The 20899-nt window shown below is 42.8% G+C and overlaps 1 protein-coding gene across 1 annotated transcript in view; it reads left to right on the top strand.

The window, feature by feature from the left end:
* Positions 1 to 7477: 7477 nt before the first annotated feature.
* SPON1 (spondin 1) overlaps positions 7478 to 20899 on the top strand; it is a 378147-nt gene continuing 364725 nt past the window's right edge. The window contains exons 1-2 of the mRNA XM_014602347.3: positions 7478 to 7804; positions 15463 to 15569. Coding sequence (XP_014457833.1) covers positions 7579 to 7804; positions 15463 to 15569 — 333 coding nt within the window. The 5' untranslated portion in view covers positions 7478 to 7578. The remainder of the gene's footprint in view (positions 7805 to 15462; positions 15570 to 20899) is intronic.

The following is a 20899-nucleotide window of genomic DNA, read 5'->3' as shown; positions in this document are numbered from 1 at the left end:
TGGATCTAGCCCTAAGTCTCCAAACACTGCTTGGAATGATAAAGATTAAAGTATAGACAGACATAACAACTGTATTGGTATCAAAGAATACATATACAAGCAATGGTTAGATCTATGTGATTCTATAGCAAAGGCATTCCAACTTTAATCCTGCTTCATTTCGGCTTAAAGTTGGAACAATATAGCAAAAGCATTTCACTACAGGATCATGTGAACATAACACGTTATAACAGCTGTTGCATGCTTTCCTGAGCAACAGCTTCCCTCTTCCCCTCTAAAGCAACTGAAATGTACATTGATGCATACCCTTAGAGAATCTTTAGATAATGAAAAGATCTAGCTAGTCAGGTAGGCCGTAGTCCCTTCCAGGGCTTGGTTGTTCCTGCAGTATATTCTCCAGGGGTTTGTGCAGTTTCTCTTTAAATGCAGGGAAAGCAGAAGGCATGACAGGCTACAAATTTTATGAAGTTTTTTTCTTTACTTTTTTAGTAGCCTACCTGGCTAAGAAGTATTCTCCAGAAGTTTCAGTTCCATCAAAATGTGATATTCTCCCATAAACTTTTGTCATGCCTAATAGTTGTAGACAGCAACTTTATTCATCTAGAAAGTGTACAAAGAAAGGCAGAATGGCAGTCTCTAAGATACCAAACTCTTTCTGTTAAATTTGCCATGGATGGTTGGATTCATCAGCCTGCATGTGTCTTTGACTGATACATCATGCTGGATGCTTTAGGCAAACATACACTAATTGGTAGAACAAATAGAAAACCCTAAGGATGTCCATGCTTAATGACATAGCCCGTATTCTAAAATGTCTCTACTACAAATTATTCATTTCACGGCTGTAGGCAATGCAAGTTAATTTATCTGTATCAATTGCTAAGTTAAAACATGCACTTCTTCCAAGACGCACTGTACTGTGCCTATCTAGGAAGCCTTCCAGCAGCTCAGCTTTTAAATAAGAGACAGAGACAGGGAAAGAAACAGGCCAGGACAGTTCAGGCATAAGAAAGTAACAGATACAGAATGTATTGTAAGGTAATGAGTTGATGGCTGCTGATGAATTAATTAACTTTTAATTAGTTCTAATTTGGTATTGCAGAAAAATCAAATTATTGGTGAAGAAGACTGTATGTTCAAACTGAAACCCTCATGGGAGCATCAAGTTAGAACCCCAAATCCTGGCTCAGAAGAAAGACAAATTTTATAAAGAAATGTTTCTGTTCTCAAGTTGGGTAATTGCTTTTCAATCCAATCTGAATAAAAGAAAGGGATAATCAAGTATGGAGAATGAAGCGAGTTCCCAGACTTCTTGTGATAGTGGGGTCATATTTATCTTGTCATTCCCAATTGTGCATTGGCTTGTTTTTATCTTTTTGCAGAACCTGGACAAAGTACCCAAGAGTTGCATTGACATGAAAGGGGAAAAATGAGGTTGTAGTTAACCCTAATTATTTGATTATTAATCCTTTAGTTGCTGTAATGAAGCACTCAGAAATGAATAACTGAACATAGCTGTCAAATGATGCATAATAAATATACTACTGCATCATTAAACTGTAGGTCCCTATTGTGTTAAATGTATCAACAGGAACAGAAGTTTTAGGGGAACTTACTTCCACCCAGCCAAACTGAATGGCAGTAGAACCTAGATCCTGCAGTCCAGGGTAGTTCCTTTTGGCAGCTTCAGCTGCCATGGTCCTTGAGACATATGAATGAGAAAAATTTCTCTTTATCAAAAAGTCATGTCTGTTACTTGTTGTTCTCATTGCAATAGCACCTAACTGCCCCATTATGCTAGGTGCTGTATTGCACACAAGCAGATGGATGATTCTATACTGTCAGCCCTGTAGTCACACCTTCCTGAATATGCTGGCTTAGTGTCCAGAAGAGATGCAGCCCTACCATCATCCTCGCTCTAACCACAGATCCCTGCCCCATGACTCCCAGGTCTGAACTTGTGTTTTTTTTAATCTACCATCTCCCATTCCAGAACCCCCCCACAATAGTCACTTGCCACAGTGGGGATCTGTGATTAACTTGGTTGTCATTTTCCTTTGTCCCAAAAATGTTCACAGACCTCTGACTCCTGCCACATGTTGCAAACAGCTGACCCAACTGTTTTTGAAGGCTGTCTAAAAAATTAATTTGCTCCTGTACCTGAAAGGTGCATCTTAACCTCTCAGAATAGGTAAAGGGAGGAAAGTCTACTCTTGCAGTTGCTTGTTTTTGAACTCTCTGGGTGCATCTATATGTGCATTAATGTGCTTTTCCGAATGTGCATTAAATTTAGTACCTCCAATATGAGGTACTAAGTAAATGCACGTTAGGCTGGGCTAGTGCGCAGTCGCACAAGCACGTTTTTTAGGTGACATTTAATGCTTAGTAGCCTATTTTACTGTGTATTAGCATGTTATTTTATGTGCCGCGTTGAAGTGCAGTAGAATAGGCTACTGTGCATTAAAGCACGCATGTAGACGCGCCCTCTGACTCTTAGAACTGTTTAGCTGTCTCCATATTCACAGCCTTTCTAATCCAGGCAGTCCAAGCAAGCTAAATCCACCACATGTGTTTCTGGAACATCTTGAGACCCCAAACAGGGAAAAGATGAACCGTGAGGGCCTGTGATCCTGATCGCTAAACTAACTTCATTTTCCAACACGGATCACTTTTCACCAAAGGGCATCTTCACATGTGCTCCAGTGTGTTGGGGGATAGAGGGGCACTTTAATTAGAGTGACTCTCAGGAACGAGCTTCATTAATCAAAGTGCCCTCAGAGTCTCGTGAATTCAGTATCCCACCCTTTAGTTACAATGCTGCAATTTTGAAGTGCCAGAATGCCAAATACACGTGACACCGAGGCTGCTGGAGTACACTAATTAGCACACTACAGCAGACTGGATTGATCTGATGTATTCTGATTAGAATGCATTGGAGTAGGTGTCAGGCACATTTATAAGTGTCCAATGTGATGGAATAAACCCTGTGATGGTAGACATGGGTTAAGCATCAACACAAGAAAGGCAAGAACTACCCCTATAGCAAATCCACCTGTTCAAATGAGAGGACTTTCTTCTCCAGAGCTGAGAGGAGAACCACCAAAGCTACTAGATCCCCAATGTGTTGCCTCAGCATCATTCCTATATCACTCTTTATGAAATAAGAAACATTAAAATCAGCAAGCAATAACATTTGCATCTTTAAATTTATATTAATGCACTTCTTCTACCCAGGTTGAGAGGGCACTTACCCATATTGGGAGGGCACTTAGATATAGAATGGTTTGATTACCAGCTGGAGTTACAGAAATTTTAAGGCCAGAAGTAGCTTTTCTGATTAGTTTGTCATTTCATGTGGGCTAAGGAACCTTTATTTGAACAATTGTGCTTCTTTCTGAAAGACATCCAGCACTGATTTAAAGATTCCAGGTGATGGAAAATCCATATAATTTGTACACAGGTTCATTACACTCATTATTTTTAAAAAGTGCACCTTATTTGTAGCTTGAAACATCTGTCTTTCAGCTGCTGGATCTTATTTCCCTTCCTGATAGTGGAGGCTCTTTATTCTCTCTGGTAGATTGTCATCAGGTCACCTCTTATCCATCCTTTTAATGAAGTATTTGGATTAAGTCGATTTAGTTTCTTGCTGCAAGATATGTTATAGACCTCAAAGGCATTCTTGTCACTCATATCTAGCTCTTGTAATTTATCCCAATTTCTGGAATTTGGTTTAACTTGGACTCTGAACTCCCTGGGGTGCTTTGAAACTGAGCCTGAATCTGCTAGGTCTCACATCCCCAATAGGGCTGCTATGATAACTGTCCCTTTACCTGTGCAAATTGTAGTTTACTTGGGATTGACATCAAAACAGAATCCATTTTAACATGAATGAGCTGAACTTGTATCAAGACTCTTCCCACATCTTGATAAACAGATCCTGCAAAGAAGATGTATGTGCATGGTGTCAAGGTGGATGTAATAGGCAAGAAATGTCCTTAAGAGGGTAACCTTTTTGTTTTGTTTTCTCTTTCCTGGGGAAAAATCAACCACACTTTCAACCACATTACTCTTGTGATATGGAAATTGCATGGCTTGTGGTCTACTTATATTTGTCTTTTAGTCAAGACTATACTTGACATATTCACTGAGCCCATTACAGCTGTACTCCCTGTGTGTACACCAAAGAAATCAGTAAGTCTTAGAAAGGAGTAGGGAAGCCTTATTTGTGACGTAACATGCTGTGACTGACACCCTGGGAAGGATTCAGATTCAACCATAAGACAGCTCTTTGATTCCCTGCCCTCAGCTTTGTCTAGGGGATAGTCTTGCAGTTAAGGGGAATGGGTTCAATTCTCACTGTCTGCTGCACAATTTTTTGAATGTGACTTTTGTACACCTTAACTTCTCCACAGCTCAGTTCCCCACAGGCAAATTGGGGCTGCTACTGATGATGATGAGTGCTGTCCATTGCCATATGTCTATGAATGTCCTAAGCTACCTTGAAGTAGGTCAATAGGGTGTTAGGTCTTTGTTCTGTCAAGGTTTACTGTAGTCTTATGTAGAGTTTAAATTATGGATTGTGTCGGGACCCAGGGCAGCCGGCCAGCAGCTCTCCCTGACTCCCACCCGGGCAGATAAGGGTCTGGGGCCTTAGAAGGCTGTCAGTCGGGTACTTGTGACGCTTGGAGTGGAATTAATTAGGCGGACGCTTATTGGTTGCAAAGCAAGATTTACTCACGCCGTCAAGGTGGTGAATAGCGGAGGTCAGAGATACTTGGTTAGTTACAGCTTAAGGTTCGTAGGTCATAGGTCGGTCTGCATAAGAGTTCGTTGGTCGGGCAGATAAACGGAGAAAAAAGTCGGGCCGGCAGGTCGTTGATTTACGTCTGATAAAGTCGAGACGGGGGAGACTGACAAGCGATCAATTTGTCAGTTATTCTCACGCATACGTTCAGAGGTTTTTCAGGTGTGTGCGCGGAGGTCTCTGTTCTTCACGGAAGTGAAGACGGGTTATATTTGTGTAATAGCCGATTGCTTTTCGCCACGTCATAAATTTAATTAGAATTGCCAATTATCTAGCGGTCTTCGCTAGGGTGTTATCATAGGGTTACTCCCTGTTTCTTCTGACCAGTTATAATGATTTATGTACAGCACAGAAGGCTAAGTTCTGTCTCTGTTAGTGGCGCAGCAATAAATTTCTTTTTGACATGCGCAGCAAAAAAGCGGTTACTATCATTATTGTTAACCCTTAGTTAACCTAGTGCAGAAAAAAACTGTTTTGAATGGTTTTACTTGTTTGTGACATGGGCACTACTTAATTTGGTTGTGACAGATTGCATGGGATGGTTTGGATAGGGATGATTCTGCTTCAGGGAGTGGAGTGGACTGGACTAGATCAGCATTTCTCAACCCATGGGTCACGACCCAAAAGTGGGTCACAGGAATATACGAAAGAGTCACAAACAAATTTTAGAAATTGATTCTTCTTTAAAGGAGAAAACCATGGGAAACACTGGCTTTTGCATTGCAGGCTGGCAGGCTTGGGGTAGATGTTACACAAACTGGTTTAAGTGATCAGAAACTGTTTTAAACCTTTAACAGAACAGACATTCAGTGCACATAAACCAGTTTTAAAATAGCTGAAACTGGTTTGAGATAAACCTGGTTGAATATAGTATCAGACCTAACTGATTTGGGTCAACTGGTTTATGCAATGTCTGTCTCAGACCCCTTCCTGGTTAAAGTTAAACCAGAGTCCCCCAGCATCTCAGCATGCTCTCTGGGCTGGGCTCTGCTCCAGTCCAGAAGGCCTGTCCTGTCCCCTCTGCTCCCTGGCTGGAGCTCCAGCAGAGACTTGCAGCCACAGCAGGGTCTGCCTGACTTCCTCCTGCCCCATCTCCCCCTCACCACTCCCTGCTCAGGCAGGGATCCCTCCCTCCGCTGTCTCAGCACAGAGTGTAGCCAGCATGCGGTATGCTAGCTATTGCTGAGAGGTGTCTACGTAAGGCAGACAGGACAAAGGAAGACAGCATAGTGTCCGCTTAGGACTTTTTGGAGCTAATCAACAGGTAGCTGGTAATGTCCCTCCTTTCCTTCTTGGAAAAGTTGTTTAAGAAGAGCTTGAACTAATGAGAGAAGCTTCTGTGTTGCTGATGGGCTGATAAATGCTGTGTAACTCTGTACTGGGTCTATTGCTGGTCAGAGGAGCAGCAAGTAGGGGCAAAACCCCTCCCTTATCAGAGCCTCCTGCCAGGGCCTGGTCATGACCTCCCTCAGCTTAGTACTGTGGAAGGAAAGGGAGGGCTACTCTAGCGCCCCCCAACTTCTAGCCTGAGCCCCCGCAGGCATGTGCCTGCCTTTCTGGAATGAAATGGGAATGTCTATCCACTTCCAAATCAGTTCAAGCTTTGCAGGTTAAACTAACCTAAAGATTGAATCAATTCAGGGTCAGGCTTTTTGAATGTCTGTCCCTAGGTGCAGAGTTCCAGCCTGCAAGGGGCTGCTTGGGGCTCCTGATGCCCCTCCTCCTCCCCCACACACTGCCCCTGCTAGGGCCTGGGGGAGTGAGAGGCACTAGGTCAGGACTGGCCATTGATGTTTCCAAATCGGTCCTGGTACAAAAAAAAGGTTGAGAAGCACTGGACCAGCTGACCTCTGGGGGTTGGACTTGATGACCTCCAGAGGTCCCTTTGCTTCTAGGATGCCACATGTGCAGCCAGCAGCACAATGGGGGCCAATCTCAGTGGGAGCCTTTATACCCTGCAATATTACCAGTAACACAAGCTTCACTCTGCAGGAAAGCCTGGGACACCGTTGCTGTTTTGGGTGGATCATTGCATGGAGAGGCGCCTGTCCCCAGCATGAGAAGGGGTGCCCAGAGACCGACCGCACCTCGCCTATGAAACACGACTGCAGGAGACGGTCGTGAATGGGGAGCTCCTGCTCTGCCCGCGTCCCCGTCCCTCCCGCATCAGTGACGCCGGGAAAAGTTTGCACGCCGGGGCCCCGGGCTTTTCGAGCTTTCAGGGGGGTCATGTGGGGTCAGCCGCGCTGAGCAGTGTTTGCGGTGTGCGCCGGGGCGCAGGGAGGTGGTGGTGGCAGAGAGGGAGAAATCAGGGGATTCTTGGAGCCTTTTTATCCCTCCAGTAACTACAGGCTCTGGCAGGAATGCGGGTGATTCATTTCGGGTCTGTTAGTCCAGTCCATCCAGCTGAGGCTCCTCTCTTTTTTTTCTCTCTCTTGGAGACAGCAGCGTCCCCCGTGCTCTCTGCTATTTCCCCCAAGCCTGTGAATTCAGCGCGGCTAAGTCAACATTGCCGAGCTGCTAATCGCAAGCTCTGAAACAAAACAGCACTTCAGCTCGGGATCTGGGCAAGATCAGCCCTCCCTCCGCTCCCTGCTCCCCCCTCCCGGCTGCAGCTGAGCGGGTCCCGCGCCCCGCCCGCCCGCCCGCTCGCGCGCCCCGCCCCGCCCCGCCCCGCCCCGCGCGCCGGGCTGCCCCGCGCTCGCTCCTCCAACCTGTGCGTGCGGGGAGTCAGCCCCGGCGAGCAAACAAAGTTGCTGGGAGCCCCGAGGATGGGACTTCATCCGCAAGCCCTCCTCGCCTGGCCGCTGCTGGCTCTGGCTTTCCCTTCAGTGGCCCTGGGCTTCTTGGATGAGACCCTGGAGAAAGCCACGAAATCTGAAGGATACTGCAGCCGGATCCTGCGAGCCCAAGGCACCCGGAGAGAAGGGTACAATGAATTTAGCCTCCGAGTAGAGGGAGATCCGGAATTTTACAAGCCTGGAAATAGTTACAGGGGTAAGTGGATTTTTTGGGGAGGGTGGACAGCCCTGCAAGTCCGAAGAAATAGGCATGAAGGGCAAGAGAAGAGGCATCGAAACTAAGGGGGGGGGGGGGTGAGACAGAGAGGGGGAGATCTGGGTGGTTGGGTGTGTGAGTGATCTTGATGTGTGTGATAGTGATCTGGGATGTGTGTGTGATCTGGGGTTGTATTAGTGATCTCGGGGGTGGTGATCTGGGAGGTGTGAGTGTGTTAATGATCGGGGGGGGGGGTGTGATCGGGGGTGTGTGAGTGACCTGAGTGTATTAGTGATCTGTGTGACTGTGTGCGCGCGATCTGGGTGTGTGGATAGTTGAGGCAGTGTGCTACCTCCCCGTGCACCGCTTATGCTGCGGATGCTTTCACAGCAAGTGAGTTGTATTTCACAGTAGCGCTGGTCCCCCACCTCATATCGGACTTCTTGCTAAGGAGGGGATCTCCCCTTCCCCGGCGTTTTGCTTGCTCTTTGAATGGCACCGTGAGGCCACCTGATCTGTGATGGGACCCCCCCACCCACCCCCCCAGTTTGCCCTGAGCTCTCCCAGCCCAACTCCCTCCAATGTAAAAGGGTTAACCCAGTGCAAAGGCTACTAAATTGGGTGCTAATTGTCCTTGCCTTGAAATATGTATGGTAATGTAATGACTTAGCATCTGGGTAAACAGTGATGCGGGAGGCTGCCAACTTCCCACATTTTCCACTTACGTTTATTCCCCCCCCCCCCCGTTTTTTTTTTTTTCCTTTGCTGGGGAAATGAACAGATGGTACAAGCAGGAAAGAGAGAGATGGTGCTAATAAGCACCGTAAATAAGGGTCCTGGGGATGCATTCTGGGCTGACCATTGCACAGATAATCCTGGAAAAGAACTCCTAAGCACATCTCGGCATATTTCTCTAATTAACAGGTGAAAGCCTCTCCAGTCGCTTTCTCTGCCTTAGCATACAATTCGTTTGGAAATAAATACCCTTGCATGCACTGGTAACTTTATATTTAATTAGTCTTTTGAAAAGAAACCGATTATACCTTTTAGGTGCTCCATCTCTAATTACAAACTAATTAATAGAACATCAGTAAAATCATCCATTGGGGAAAACCAATTGTACTTTCATAGCTTCTTTCAGGTATGTGGGTTTCCCGCTCCCTCCCACCACTTCTCTTGACCTTTATCTAGAGTCAGTGTAAAGAGCAATGATCTCCCACTGGATGATTATAGGACTCTCAGTAGAAGTCGGGGGAAAAAAAGTGTGTACTTTTCTTTTCTCCCAGAATATAATTATTAGGCTTAAACTCTTTCACAATCTTAATGAGCCTATTCTGAGGATCAGGCTCTTATTTCTTATGACATTTCTTCAAATAGAGGAAAGATATTATAAACAAAGTGTGTACCATGCTTTTCTTCAAGTTGTTTCCCACAAATAGGTTACCGGTTGCAGATATTTGAAATGTTACTCTGAGTCTGCATGACTTCAGATTGCATGTCAGTTTAGTATCTGTTCTAGCTGCACTACAGAGAAGCCTCCAGTTTTTTGGCAATGACAAATCTACACATTTTCTTAAAATACTATCTGTAAAATGTTTTTGGCTTTTTCTATCTTCTTTCAAGATAGAGAGAGGTAACTGGACTTCCAAATTTACAAATCCTATTTTGGGTTTATATTAGGTCAATTAATATAGTATACACTTTAATTTATTTTTTATCTCCTTTAGGGCTCTCATTCCTAACATGTTACAATGTAGGACAAAAAGCTTAGTTTAAGTACCCATTGCTTACATCAGTCTTCAGATGACACCTACATCTGAGTAAGTGGTATTTAAGAAGGCTTTTTGAAGTACGGGAAGGAGAGTAATACATTTTACTAGATGTGTACTTACCAATCACACGGGAGTTAATTTTTGTACAATATGAGGACACCGCACAAAGTTTTAAAAGTGGATATTCCTGAGCTGCTTTTTGAAAGCAGATTCTGCTGGGAAATTAGAAGTATCCTTCCATGCTATAAAAGTAAAGAAAATTTATGTGATAAGAAGAGCTGTGAGATTAAGGACCAACTGTTTTGCTTTCTGTAAATAACCAGAGAAACAACACTGCAGAAGGTTCTCAGAACCTGGATTGAGTCCAAGCCAAATGCACATTAAAAGCTGTTGCCATGGGTCCATAGTTAACGTTACCCAATCTGGGTCCTTGGCACACCACCTGTAGAGCATCAGGAACCCCAATCCTTATGCATTTCTTCCACTGTATTGCTGCCAGGGGGAATCCATGTAAGAGCCTGGCTCTGTAATATTGGAAACTACTGCTGCTGTTCCAGTGGAGTGGGGTAGTGTAGTTTACAGGCTTCATTTATCTTTGGAAGTCCCTGGGCCTCCTTTCTGTCCAGGCTGCGGCTTCTTTGGTGACCTAGAGTTCATCTGAACAAAGGCGGACCTAAACACAGAGCCCTTTAACCTGACATGCCGGTAGAGCGTTCTGTGAGATGTTTGGGTATTCCTTCTTCTTCTGGCCACGTTACCTTCCCACCCTCACCCTATTTTGCTTGGTATATCAGAGAAAGGCAGCAATAGTTGAGGCCCTTTCCTTCCCTAGAAGAGAGGTAGCACTGGTGGCTGGAGATCCCTTTTTCTTTTCCTAATTCTAGGAAAGCAGAAATAGCTCCCCCCAGCTGGGATAGCCCTTCACATATTTTGTTGGAGGCTCTGACTCTGGCACTAGGGTGGTAGGCACTCACTCCCCTCTCTATCCCTGGTAGCTCAGTAATTCTCAACCAGGGTGCTGTGGCACACTGGGGTGCCTTGAGATCCTTGTCAAGAGTATGATGGTGTGCCATGCAATGCTAGGAGTGTTAGGTATGCAGACATGATTAATGACATAAAACCTAGAAATTTTTAATTGGAACCCATAGTATTAAAAACATTCTGCCTTGTTATGGTATTTTTGAGTTCTTTGCAACAGAGGCATTGCTGTATTATTTTTCTGTAGTCAAAAATAAGTGAAAACTAAGAGTTGTATTTTCTGAAGGGTGCCTCAAGTCTATCCAGGGGTGTCTTGAGTCTAAAACAGGTTGAGAACCACTGTGGTAGCTGTAATAGAGGAGCTGCTCTTGCCACTGCTCCTCCCTCTTGTGGAGCAGACTGCCTACTGCAGTGTGGTCCTTTTGGCTTCCAGCATTAGGTGACAACATGAGTGACACTGAAGTTGAGGACCATAGACACAAACCTTTTGCCTTTAGTTAATACAGTCCGTAAGTGTTGCAGTTGTTCCTCTTCCCCTTTACACAGACAGGCACACTGGTTGCTGTGCTTTTAATTTCTGTTCTGTTCCTCAGTTGCTTGTTGGCAATCAAACTTTAAAAATTGATTCAAGGTAATAGGCTCAGAAACAATAATTTTAAGTAATTGGTCCCAGCCCGGATGTTCTGTTGATCCTGCTAAGACATTAGCTCTGTTAGAAGCTGCATAGAATTATTTTTATTAAAAGCCAGAGGAGATTTGTCTGCCTAAATACATGCATAGAAAAGTCTGTAATATGGATTTTTCACATGAGTACATGAATGCAAATTGCTTCCTCCTTGAAACCCTGAAAGTTATTCAGGGGAGTAAGCAAGGGGCTGGCATGATTTGTTTGAGTACACTTTACGTTGGGATGCTGTTTCTGTTGCTGATGAAATGGTCACCTGCAGATCTGTTCACCTTCTTTGGAGAATAAACAGTTTTCAAGGACCAGTTTGGATAAACATTGCCTATTCCACTTGCATTAGTTTTCCAAGTGCTTCATTGTTGAGTAATGTTGAAGTTTGCAGTCCTGTGCTTAATCTGTCAATACACAGGCTGGTTTATTTATTTTTAAACTAATAAATAAACTCTTTTACACAGATCTGGGCACTTCTCACGCATCTGATTTAGGAGGAAAATAGGTGGCATTAACAGTATAGCAAACACTGTTTGCCACCTCTTGTGCAGCTTGCAACACAGTTTTGCTTCATTTAAATGAGAGGTGCACAGTATGGCTCCCCTGCTGAAAGCCAGCTGAGCAACAGTTCTGGCCAGGTTGCATTTAGCTTTGGAGGGTGGCAGGCAGGGTGTGTCTCCTTGCAAGAAAGGGGAGAGGTTGGCAAAATGAACCAATGCATTGCAATCTTACCCTGGAAAGTAAAAAGCAGAAATTATTTTCGCTTGGTGTACATTTCATTTTGAGACTTAACTGTTCCTTACTTTAGCATCTTGCTGTCTAAGAAATGGCAACCAATTAGTCCAGGTGGTAACTGCCTATTGCTCCAGAACACCTACAAAATAATATGTATAGAATGTGTATTACAGTCATATTAGTGTCCCAACTATATCCTGGTTACCACAGGAAAAAGACCTCTGACACTCAAGAAGGAAGTGCCCATCTTTTGCAAGAGCCAGATACAATTCAGATTCCAGCATCATATAGAATCACAGCTGTGCAGGACCACATAGGGGTAAATATTTTTAGGGCTAATACAAGAGGACTTATTCCAGTTGCCAGTACAAGCCTCTTTATTAAACAATCCTTCAAATAATATTTTGTAGCAATGTTCTGTTAACAGATGGAGTAGCTTAAAGAATCAATGAAAGAATAGAAAGACCGTGTTGCTATGTCCATTCTGGCCATGTTCCATAGCCACTAGAAAATTACAATCTCTTGGCTGTTTGTTGTTTTTCATATTGTCAACTTTAAGCACTCAAAAACTGGTATTGAGCATTTAGGGTGCCTGCTAATACATGAGCAATAAATATAGGTACTGATTCAGGAAAGCATCTTTATCAAGCTCAGTGCTTTAATAGGTATCTCTCTTCTCTCTTAACTATAAAGCTGGTCCAACAAAATGTTCCACAAAAAAACGCTTGCTTCTCACATATCTCCTGCATCATCAGTGGTACAAGAACACACTGACCCTATTTTAGTCCTGCATAGGGGCAGTTTTAAGCAAGTTTTTAACTGCTTGTCTGAATTGAGGCAAACTGTTTGTCTGATTGTTAGGCAAATATTAATGTAACTCATTTTGGAGTCAAAATCAGACTTTATTCCCAGACAGTCCTGACTATGTGGCATAGTTGTTAACACCTGTATGTACATTTCCTGCTTTCAGAATAGGGTTGTAATATTGGACTCTATTATTTTTCTAGAAAATAAATATATTGTCTATTTTCTTGTATATTGTGTATACCTTTGCCCTGAGTTGGCGCACACTTAAGTTTGTCTTCTTAAGTTCATGTTCATTTAGCTATTCCTAAAAATACCATTTTTTTCACAATGTACGTAGACATTTCTTTGGAATTATATATAATCCTTGGGTAATTTTATACTTGTAGGCATTGTTATTATTGTCACTTTTTATGGGGACTAGATTCTAAGGACCAATAATTCTTCAGTTAGTGTAATGAAGATGAATTTATTTGACTTCACTGGATCTGCCTGTGTTTAGTCTAGTTGAGAATCTGGCCCTAGAGTTTTGTTTAGATTCACCTACTGCTGAAGAAGTTCATAAGAAAATAGAGGATGGAACTAAGTCTTCTGCATTAACAGCAATGAACTATGATTGCTGTTATTGAGCCATTTACTTAGAAGCCAAAAGGCTGGGACCCTCTTGTGTTAGCATTTTACCTACATATGTACAAGTGTACCCATCACTATTTTGCAATTTGGTAATGAAGTTTCAGGAATGAATGAAATTTTAAATCATGAAACTTTTGGGATTTACCAACATATTCATCAGTATACAGGAATGAATGGGGCCACCTGGATCTTTGAGTACAGGCTCCCTACCCTGCATTTGTTAGGTTATTTGTGAGTACAAATAACTCTCATGGATCAAATGAGTCAAACATGGTGCTTTCATTTGTGATATTTGCAAACAAATTAATTTATTTTTTGTCCACCTTCTTGCAGAAATCATGCTAACTCAGTTAACTCTCTAATTTCTGTGAATCTCTCTAATTCTCACTTCTTCATGCCTGAACAGAAGAAGATATACAGGAATGTAACCAGAAATCCTATTTTCATTTGTCTGACCCAAATAAAACGAAGTAGCACTAGAGATATGTTGATAAACGCTGTTCCTGTTACATTTCTAGTTTCTCATTTCTAGGTGAAAGAGAACTACATATGGTCCTGATACGCATCTGTGCTTTTGGATATTGAACATGCAAACCCTTTATGGTTTACTATCAGACTTCTATTTCAACCCCTGGTGGCTTGTTTGTGTGCGGGAGAGAGAGGCTACCATGGATACTTTTCTGTGAAGCAGCATTGATGGTAGCAGTTGTTCAGAAAGAACCAAGGTTTTCTCCAGGTTTTTATACTGTCAACTAGGATTTAAGAGTGTAAAGATACAAGGAAATAAGAGTATTGACTTCACAGTTAAAGCTGAAGCCACTCTAACAGTGCAAGCCCAATGTTGGCAATGGCACTTATTTTTTTCCCTTAAAAAAAAAAAAAAATCCTTTTTCTCTGAAACATCACATGCCAGGTCTCATCTAGATCAGAATTTTTTTCCAGGAAATTTTTAAAAAGTTAGAGAATTTTAAAATTATTGAACAAACCTTGGCTTGCAGCTCTGTTGTTGGTACCACCCAAGTCATATACACTACCAGATGTCTCCCAGTGCCTTGTATGTCTACAGTGTTTCCCTCAGGTGCCAAGGAGTTCTCCTCAAACACCCTTGGCCCACCTGTTCTGACTCACACACACTAAACACGGCAGCAGAGTTGCCCTGAGGGCTCCCCACACTGCTGCTCTTGAGCAAGTATGAGACAGAGGATTCAGAGCAGAGGTGGGCATGGCTCCAGAGCAGTTTTCACTGCCTCATTCCTGGGTTTGGTGTGAGAGTTGGAGCAGGTAAGCAGGATATATTCCTGAGAGTAGTGCTCAGGAATGTACTTTGGGTACCTGAGCTGTTGCTCAACTTCTGTACGCTTATAAAAGTCGAGAGTCTTCCGACACGGGTATCTCTCAGGGTAGTAAAACAAATCAACATGCCTTCTGAGACATAGGGGGCCTTCCTGGGCAGGCTAGAGCATGGATAAGGATGTTTGAGAAGGTGCTGCTGAAGTGCAGTGTGTTCTAACAATCCTCAGCTGGTGATAGTCCCTAGAGGTTAATTTTAGCTATAAAACTGAATGCAGGCTTGTTTAACCCTGGGAATGGAATGATAAGGGGAATTACATGGTGGTTTAGAATGAAGTTATCCATCAGTCCAGGTACGGTCCTGAGCATAGTTTGGCTACAAGGATATGGATAAAATATTTTTATCTTGTTTTATAATTGAGTAAACTCTGTGTATGTCAAGGACTAGATCCTGGCTTGTATTATGGGGAAGGCTCCAAGAGAGATTGCTCCATATCAGAAATCTCTGTGGAATGGAGCAGCTTGGTTGTCTGTTTTCAAGAACATTCCGGGGCAGTAAATAACAGAAATATTGCATACATTGGCCTAGTTTGCATGGAAATTTGGATTGAACCTTTCTGTACTCTACCTGGCTGTACTCCATGCTATTGATCTTTTTAGGTTTCATTAGCACTACATTAACACAAACATTTAAACTAAGCTATGAAGTGCTGTGTAGGTTGTTGATTTCACAGTCAGAATTAGCTTTCTCTTTTTTTGTTTCTCTTTAGTAACGCTGTCAGCAGCCACACCTGCGTACTTTCGTGGCTTCACACTGATTGCTCTCAAGGAGGGTAAAGAGGGAGACAAAGAAGAAGACCATGCAGGGACTTTTCAGGTGAGAAATGCTCCATGAGCTGTTGCTCTATTGCTTTTATTTCACAGTATGGTTGGTTTAAGGGGGTGCCATTATTATGGAATACTAGCTTGTGCAATTATAGAAATTTGTAGTTTATTGGTGTGATGCAGGCTTAGCATAACTTTATTCAGCATTCTATGCTCTTCTTCAGAAGATGTACAAGCTGCATAAGCTTGATTTTGATGGACTTCAAATATTTCAAATTGAGTGTATGCTTAAGTGTTTTGCTCAACTGAGGCCTAAACGATCTGAGTCTCTGCTGCTGACCAAAACAAATGGGATGATGGCAATTTAATCTGTTTTGCTTTTTGTATTTCTTTTTGTTGAACAGACTGTCTGTGAAATAGAGGACATTCTATAGCCCTTTCTTTGGCTGCAGTAGGACTAACCAACTTGCCAGCCATGGATAAGAGTAGGGGTGGGCAAAATATCACCCACGGGCCATATCCATCCTCCAGTTGATTCTATATGGCCCATGGGTGGGTAGTATTGTCTCTGGCTTTGCCCTCTGCTGGTGCCATGGGGGAGGTTGGACTGAAACAGCCCTGTCCTGCCCACCAGCTCAGCACTGTGCGGCAGACCCTCAGCAAGCCATGCTCAGGCCTCGGTGACTCTGGCTCGGGCCTCTGCTGGCACCACAAGGGATGCTGGGCAGAAGCCTTCCTGGCCCCCCCAGCTCTACATGACAGGGCCTGGAAAAGCTGCACTTGAGTCCTGGTGTCCCCATTTGGGCTGAGCCAGTGGCATCCCACCTGCCTGCAACCTGAAGCTGGCAGGAGCTGCCCTCGGTGCTAGGATTGTGCAGCGGGTGCTCTAGAGCAGTGCTTCTCAAAGAGGTGGTCCACGGACCACCGCCGGTCCACGAGCCACCGGTCGCCGGTCCGCAGCGAGTTGCCAGGAAAGAAAGAAATATATTTTCAGAAGCATAACATTGATATGTCATAGCGCCACAGTTTGTACATTCCAACACTCCAGGTGACATCCCGTCGTGAGAGGTGAGGAAAGAGAAAGAAACGGCCGGTCGCGCATTTGTGTAGTGCTGTTATACACAGTTGCTGCCACCGGCTGAACCGGGCATCGGTCCCTGGCCCACTGGAAAAAAAAATTGCCAGTCCGCCACATCAGATAGTTTGAGAAGCACTGCTCTAGAGGTGGCTGAGCTTCCCTGGTACCTCCCAGCAGATGAAGCCCTGGTCTTGGCTGCAGCCCTACCTTGCTCCACACAGTGCTGCAAGCTGGCCCAGCCACCTGCTGCAGCCAGCACAGTTGCCATCCTGTTTGTCTAGGTGAGGCTGTCCTGGGGCTGGGGCTTCTCCTGAGTAAAGGTGGACTCCTGGGCTGCAGATGGGCAGAGCCTGCATGGCCCTGGCAGGGAGCTGGGAGAGTCTGGAGGGGCTGCTAGGATTCCCCAGGCTTTGTGAGGGCAACTGTGGAGGGGAAGGGGTAGGGGACAGATGGGTATGGGGTGCAGGCTACTCTTGAGAGGCGTGTCAGGGTGCAGGCTGAGTCAGGAGCTCCCTTATGATTTGGGGGGTGGCTGGGCAGTGGCAGGGCTCTGTTGGGGTGGGGGTTATCCTTTCTTTGCTGTGTCCTGCTGACTGGTTTTGGTTCCCTTGAGGGAGAGATTTTATTTTGAGATATTATGCAATCTCCTCTCTAAACATTAGTCAAAAAACCATAAATCGGGACAAAAATATTTTTTGAAATAAAATTAAAATATTTTATAGAAGTTTTGATTTTTAGCATATAATTTTTTAAAATCTATTATTTGTTAAAATATCTTCACCATTAATTGTGTGTGCAGCCCTGAACAACTCACCATAAGTCATTAAGTGGCCCTCCAGCCTAAATAATTGCCTACCCCTAGGCTAGAGGGAGATCCGCAATTTAATTGTATCTTGCACCGAACATGATTAAAAGGATCAATATATGGCCAGAAGGAGGAGTACCCTCCTAGTTTTTCTAGCCCGTTTTTGAGTGGTTAGGGTACTTGGCTAGAACGTGAGACCCCCAAGTTGAAAACCCTCCCTAATGGCCTACCTGTTGCCTAGTGGTTAGAGCAGTGTGGTGGTCGTCAGAGATTCAAGTTTGAATTCCCTTCTTGCTAGTCACGGGTTTATTGCCATGTACAGTTTTGTGACCTGTGCATTCACACTGCATGGGGAGTAGGATTGCAAACTGCAAAATGGCAGTTATGCAGCTGGGTAGCTGCCATCTGGGCACGTAAAGTGAAATTCTGCCCTTAGTGTCCCATTAACGCTAATACCTAATTTTTCCATCACTTGGTAATGGGAAACATGATGCATGAGCTTGGACTCTAATTCCAGGTGTTTGTCTGCAGCATAATAGAGTGAGAAGCTCTCCAAGCTTTGCTGAAGTGGAGAGCAATTTTGAAGCCAGTAGAGAGTGGGTAGTAAATGAAAATTTCTAAATAGCACAAAACACCTAATGGATCTCAGTGGAGGGATGATTATTAAGCTGTTTAATTAGTTTTATTATAGTGTTTGCAAGCTGAAATCAGCATTTTAATTGTCAAATGAATATTTCAAATGTTGTGCATAACTAAATTCATATTTTTGAGACAAACAGTACTCATGGTCCTTCCCCCTGCATTGATACAATTAACTTCTGCTCTTTGGGTTAGCACCTACCTATGATATCTGAATTCATAACAGATTTAAGTATAGATATGACTGTCACACTCTTCTGCAGCATGACAAGTACTATTACCCAGAGACAGAAAGAGAGGTTTAAATGCTGTATCAGGTTTGTACCAAGTCTTGCATTATGGTTTTAACACTCTAGACATGTACAGGCAATCTACCAAATGAAGTAAAAACTGAAGAACGATTTGCATGAAAGTTATAACCAAGTTTATTTGGTCAGTGGGGGAAATATGAGGTATTTTGTCAAAGATTCAAATGGTGGGACCAGAGTTTGGCAAAAATCCCCTTGAAATATACTAAATAATGACAGAAGAGTTAATTATGCTTTTGGACTATTAACATGGATTCCCATATTCATATTAAATCATGTTTACTCACAGATTCATAGTCACATTTTATGAAGTGTGGCCATGCAATTAGGTATGTGTGTTGATATAATCAAGCCATAGAACAAGAGCTTCATTTATCAAAATGTGAGCCTGTGGTATAACTATAATAAGACGATGCACACATTCACTAATTTCTAATGCTGTTAATCTTGTAAAAACAACTTCCACGTTGTGGATGTAGATCATAATACTTATGGAGAAAACTCAAATCTACCTTCCATCCTCAGTCATTGTTTGAAAATACTTGCCTATCGAGGGCTGAGAATTGGACTGATTTGTCATTGAAGTTTTTCATGGTTTTTAGGCCGGAATAAAATAGGAACAACAAAGTGGTCACTAGAGCCTTAGAACCTCAATTAATTATATAAAACCTGAGAGGAAAATCATAACTAAAATGTGTTTGTTGTATTTTTAAAAAATTTCAAAGACTGAAAGACCAAAACTAAAGTTGTTTAAAATATGAAATATGATAATTTGTTATCTTCAGAAAGTTGAGTTGTAACATAGATTTTCTTTTATTTTCTACAATTTCCCTTTGGAAAACGGTAAAATGGCAGTGAAAGCTAAACAGTTGTAAATTATTTGACTCAAGCTAATTTGTGTAGGGCATCCAGGCTATTTATCTAAAATGGTTGTTGTCAAGGGTGGTGGAGAGCAGTTCATGAACAGTGTCACTGAGCATATGTCATGTTGCATTGAAATAAGAATAAATATTCCATTAAGGATACAGACTGTAGTGCTTTATAACTATATATAGATGTGTAATCACTCCAATTTAATTTTATTTTCAGTTTTCAAAAAATTTGGTAGTTTGTTAATGACAAAAACTGGTGATGGGATGCTGGTAGTCTTGAACTACAGCATAAATGCATCATCATTGCTTACAGGGGTGTAGGTTGTAGCTGTGTTGGTCTAAGGACACAGGCAGACAAGGTTCTTTGGGTGAATCTGATATCTTTTATTAGACCAACTTAAATAGTTGGAAAACAATTTAGTTGACAAATAAATTGTTTTCCAAGTATTGGAAAACAATTTGAGAGCTGAAGGTGTTGTAAGATCTGGGTGGACTGGTTCATTTTGTGCAATTTAGGCTCAGATAAAAGTTGGAGTAGTCCTTTTACTTCAAAGTTGTCTGGTGGTAAGTGGGATGTAGAATTATGTTTTCTCCTGGTTATGATGTTTCATATTTCACAGAAACATGAGCCTATTTATCTATCCTGTGAAATATGAATTTTCATTTCCACCTGGGAGAAATTTTATGATCTTTGCTTTCTCCTATGCCTGAAGAAGGGTTTGTGTGCCCGAAAGTTTGCAAATAAAAATTTTTTTTTGAGACTATCTAGTTGATCTAATAAAAGATATCACCTCTGCCACAAGTTCTGATTCCTTGGAGGTGAGATACAAACACCAGCTGCAGAAGTTTGAGTGGTTTAGTGACAGAGCTCTCCTTTATGCCAGTGGTAATCATACTGCTCTATCACAGTAGAATGCAAAGTCCTAAACATTTGACATGTTGCATCGGCCTTATTTAGGCCATTCTCTGTTGTTGTCACAGACTGCTGATCTTTCTGTTTTGTAATGTTTAGCCACACTGCAAATTGTTTAGTACAAAAAGCTGAACAACTTGAAGGCAAATTACACCAGAGCATAACAATCGGGCACTGATTGACTGCAGTTAAGATTAGAACACTATCTGTACAGACCCAGAGGTATCTCTTAAAGCCAAAGCATACATACATAGCTTTATAGGCTTGGTTTGGTGAATTAACGTAGAGTCAGAAATGGTATGCTGGATCATCTGGTTCATTTCCCTAATCTGAGACGGAATATACATTCTGAGAGCATCCCTGACAGATTTTTATCTAACCTGTTGTTTAAGGTTGATTTTTGGCTTTTGTTTTGTTTTTGGGGTTTTTTTTTAAGAGGAAAAAAAACCCAGCACCAGAGATTCCACAGTCTCTCTTGGTGGCCTTTTCTAGTGTTTAATTAGCCTTCTAGTTAAGAATCTTTTCCTGAATACCTAATTTAAATCTTTTCATCTGCACGCTATGTTGATTTCTTCTTGTGTTACTCCCTTTGAGGAACATCTGATGGCCTGAAGAATAATTGATTATTGTGCTTCATCTTAAACCATCCTTTACATCAGGGGTGAGCAAAATGTGGCCCGTGGGCCAGATGTAGCCTGCCAGTCATTCTATCTGGCCTGCAGCACCCCTAAAAAATTTAGAAAATTAATATTTATCTGCCCCTGGCT

This window comes from Alligator mississippiensis, chromosome 2 (assembly GCF_030867095.1).
Source record: "Alligator mississippiensis isolate rAllMis1 chromosome 2, rAllMis1, whole genome shotgun sequence".
Classification (NCBI taxonomy): Eukaryota; Metazoa; Chordata; order Crocodylia; family Alligatoridae; genus Alligator; species Alligator mississippiensis.
The sequence above is the reverse complement of the archived record's forward strand: the minus strand, read 5'-3'. Positions and strand labels throughout refer to the sequence as shown.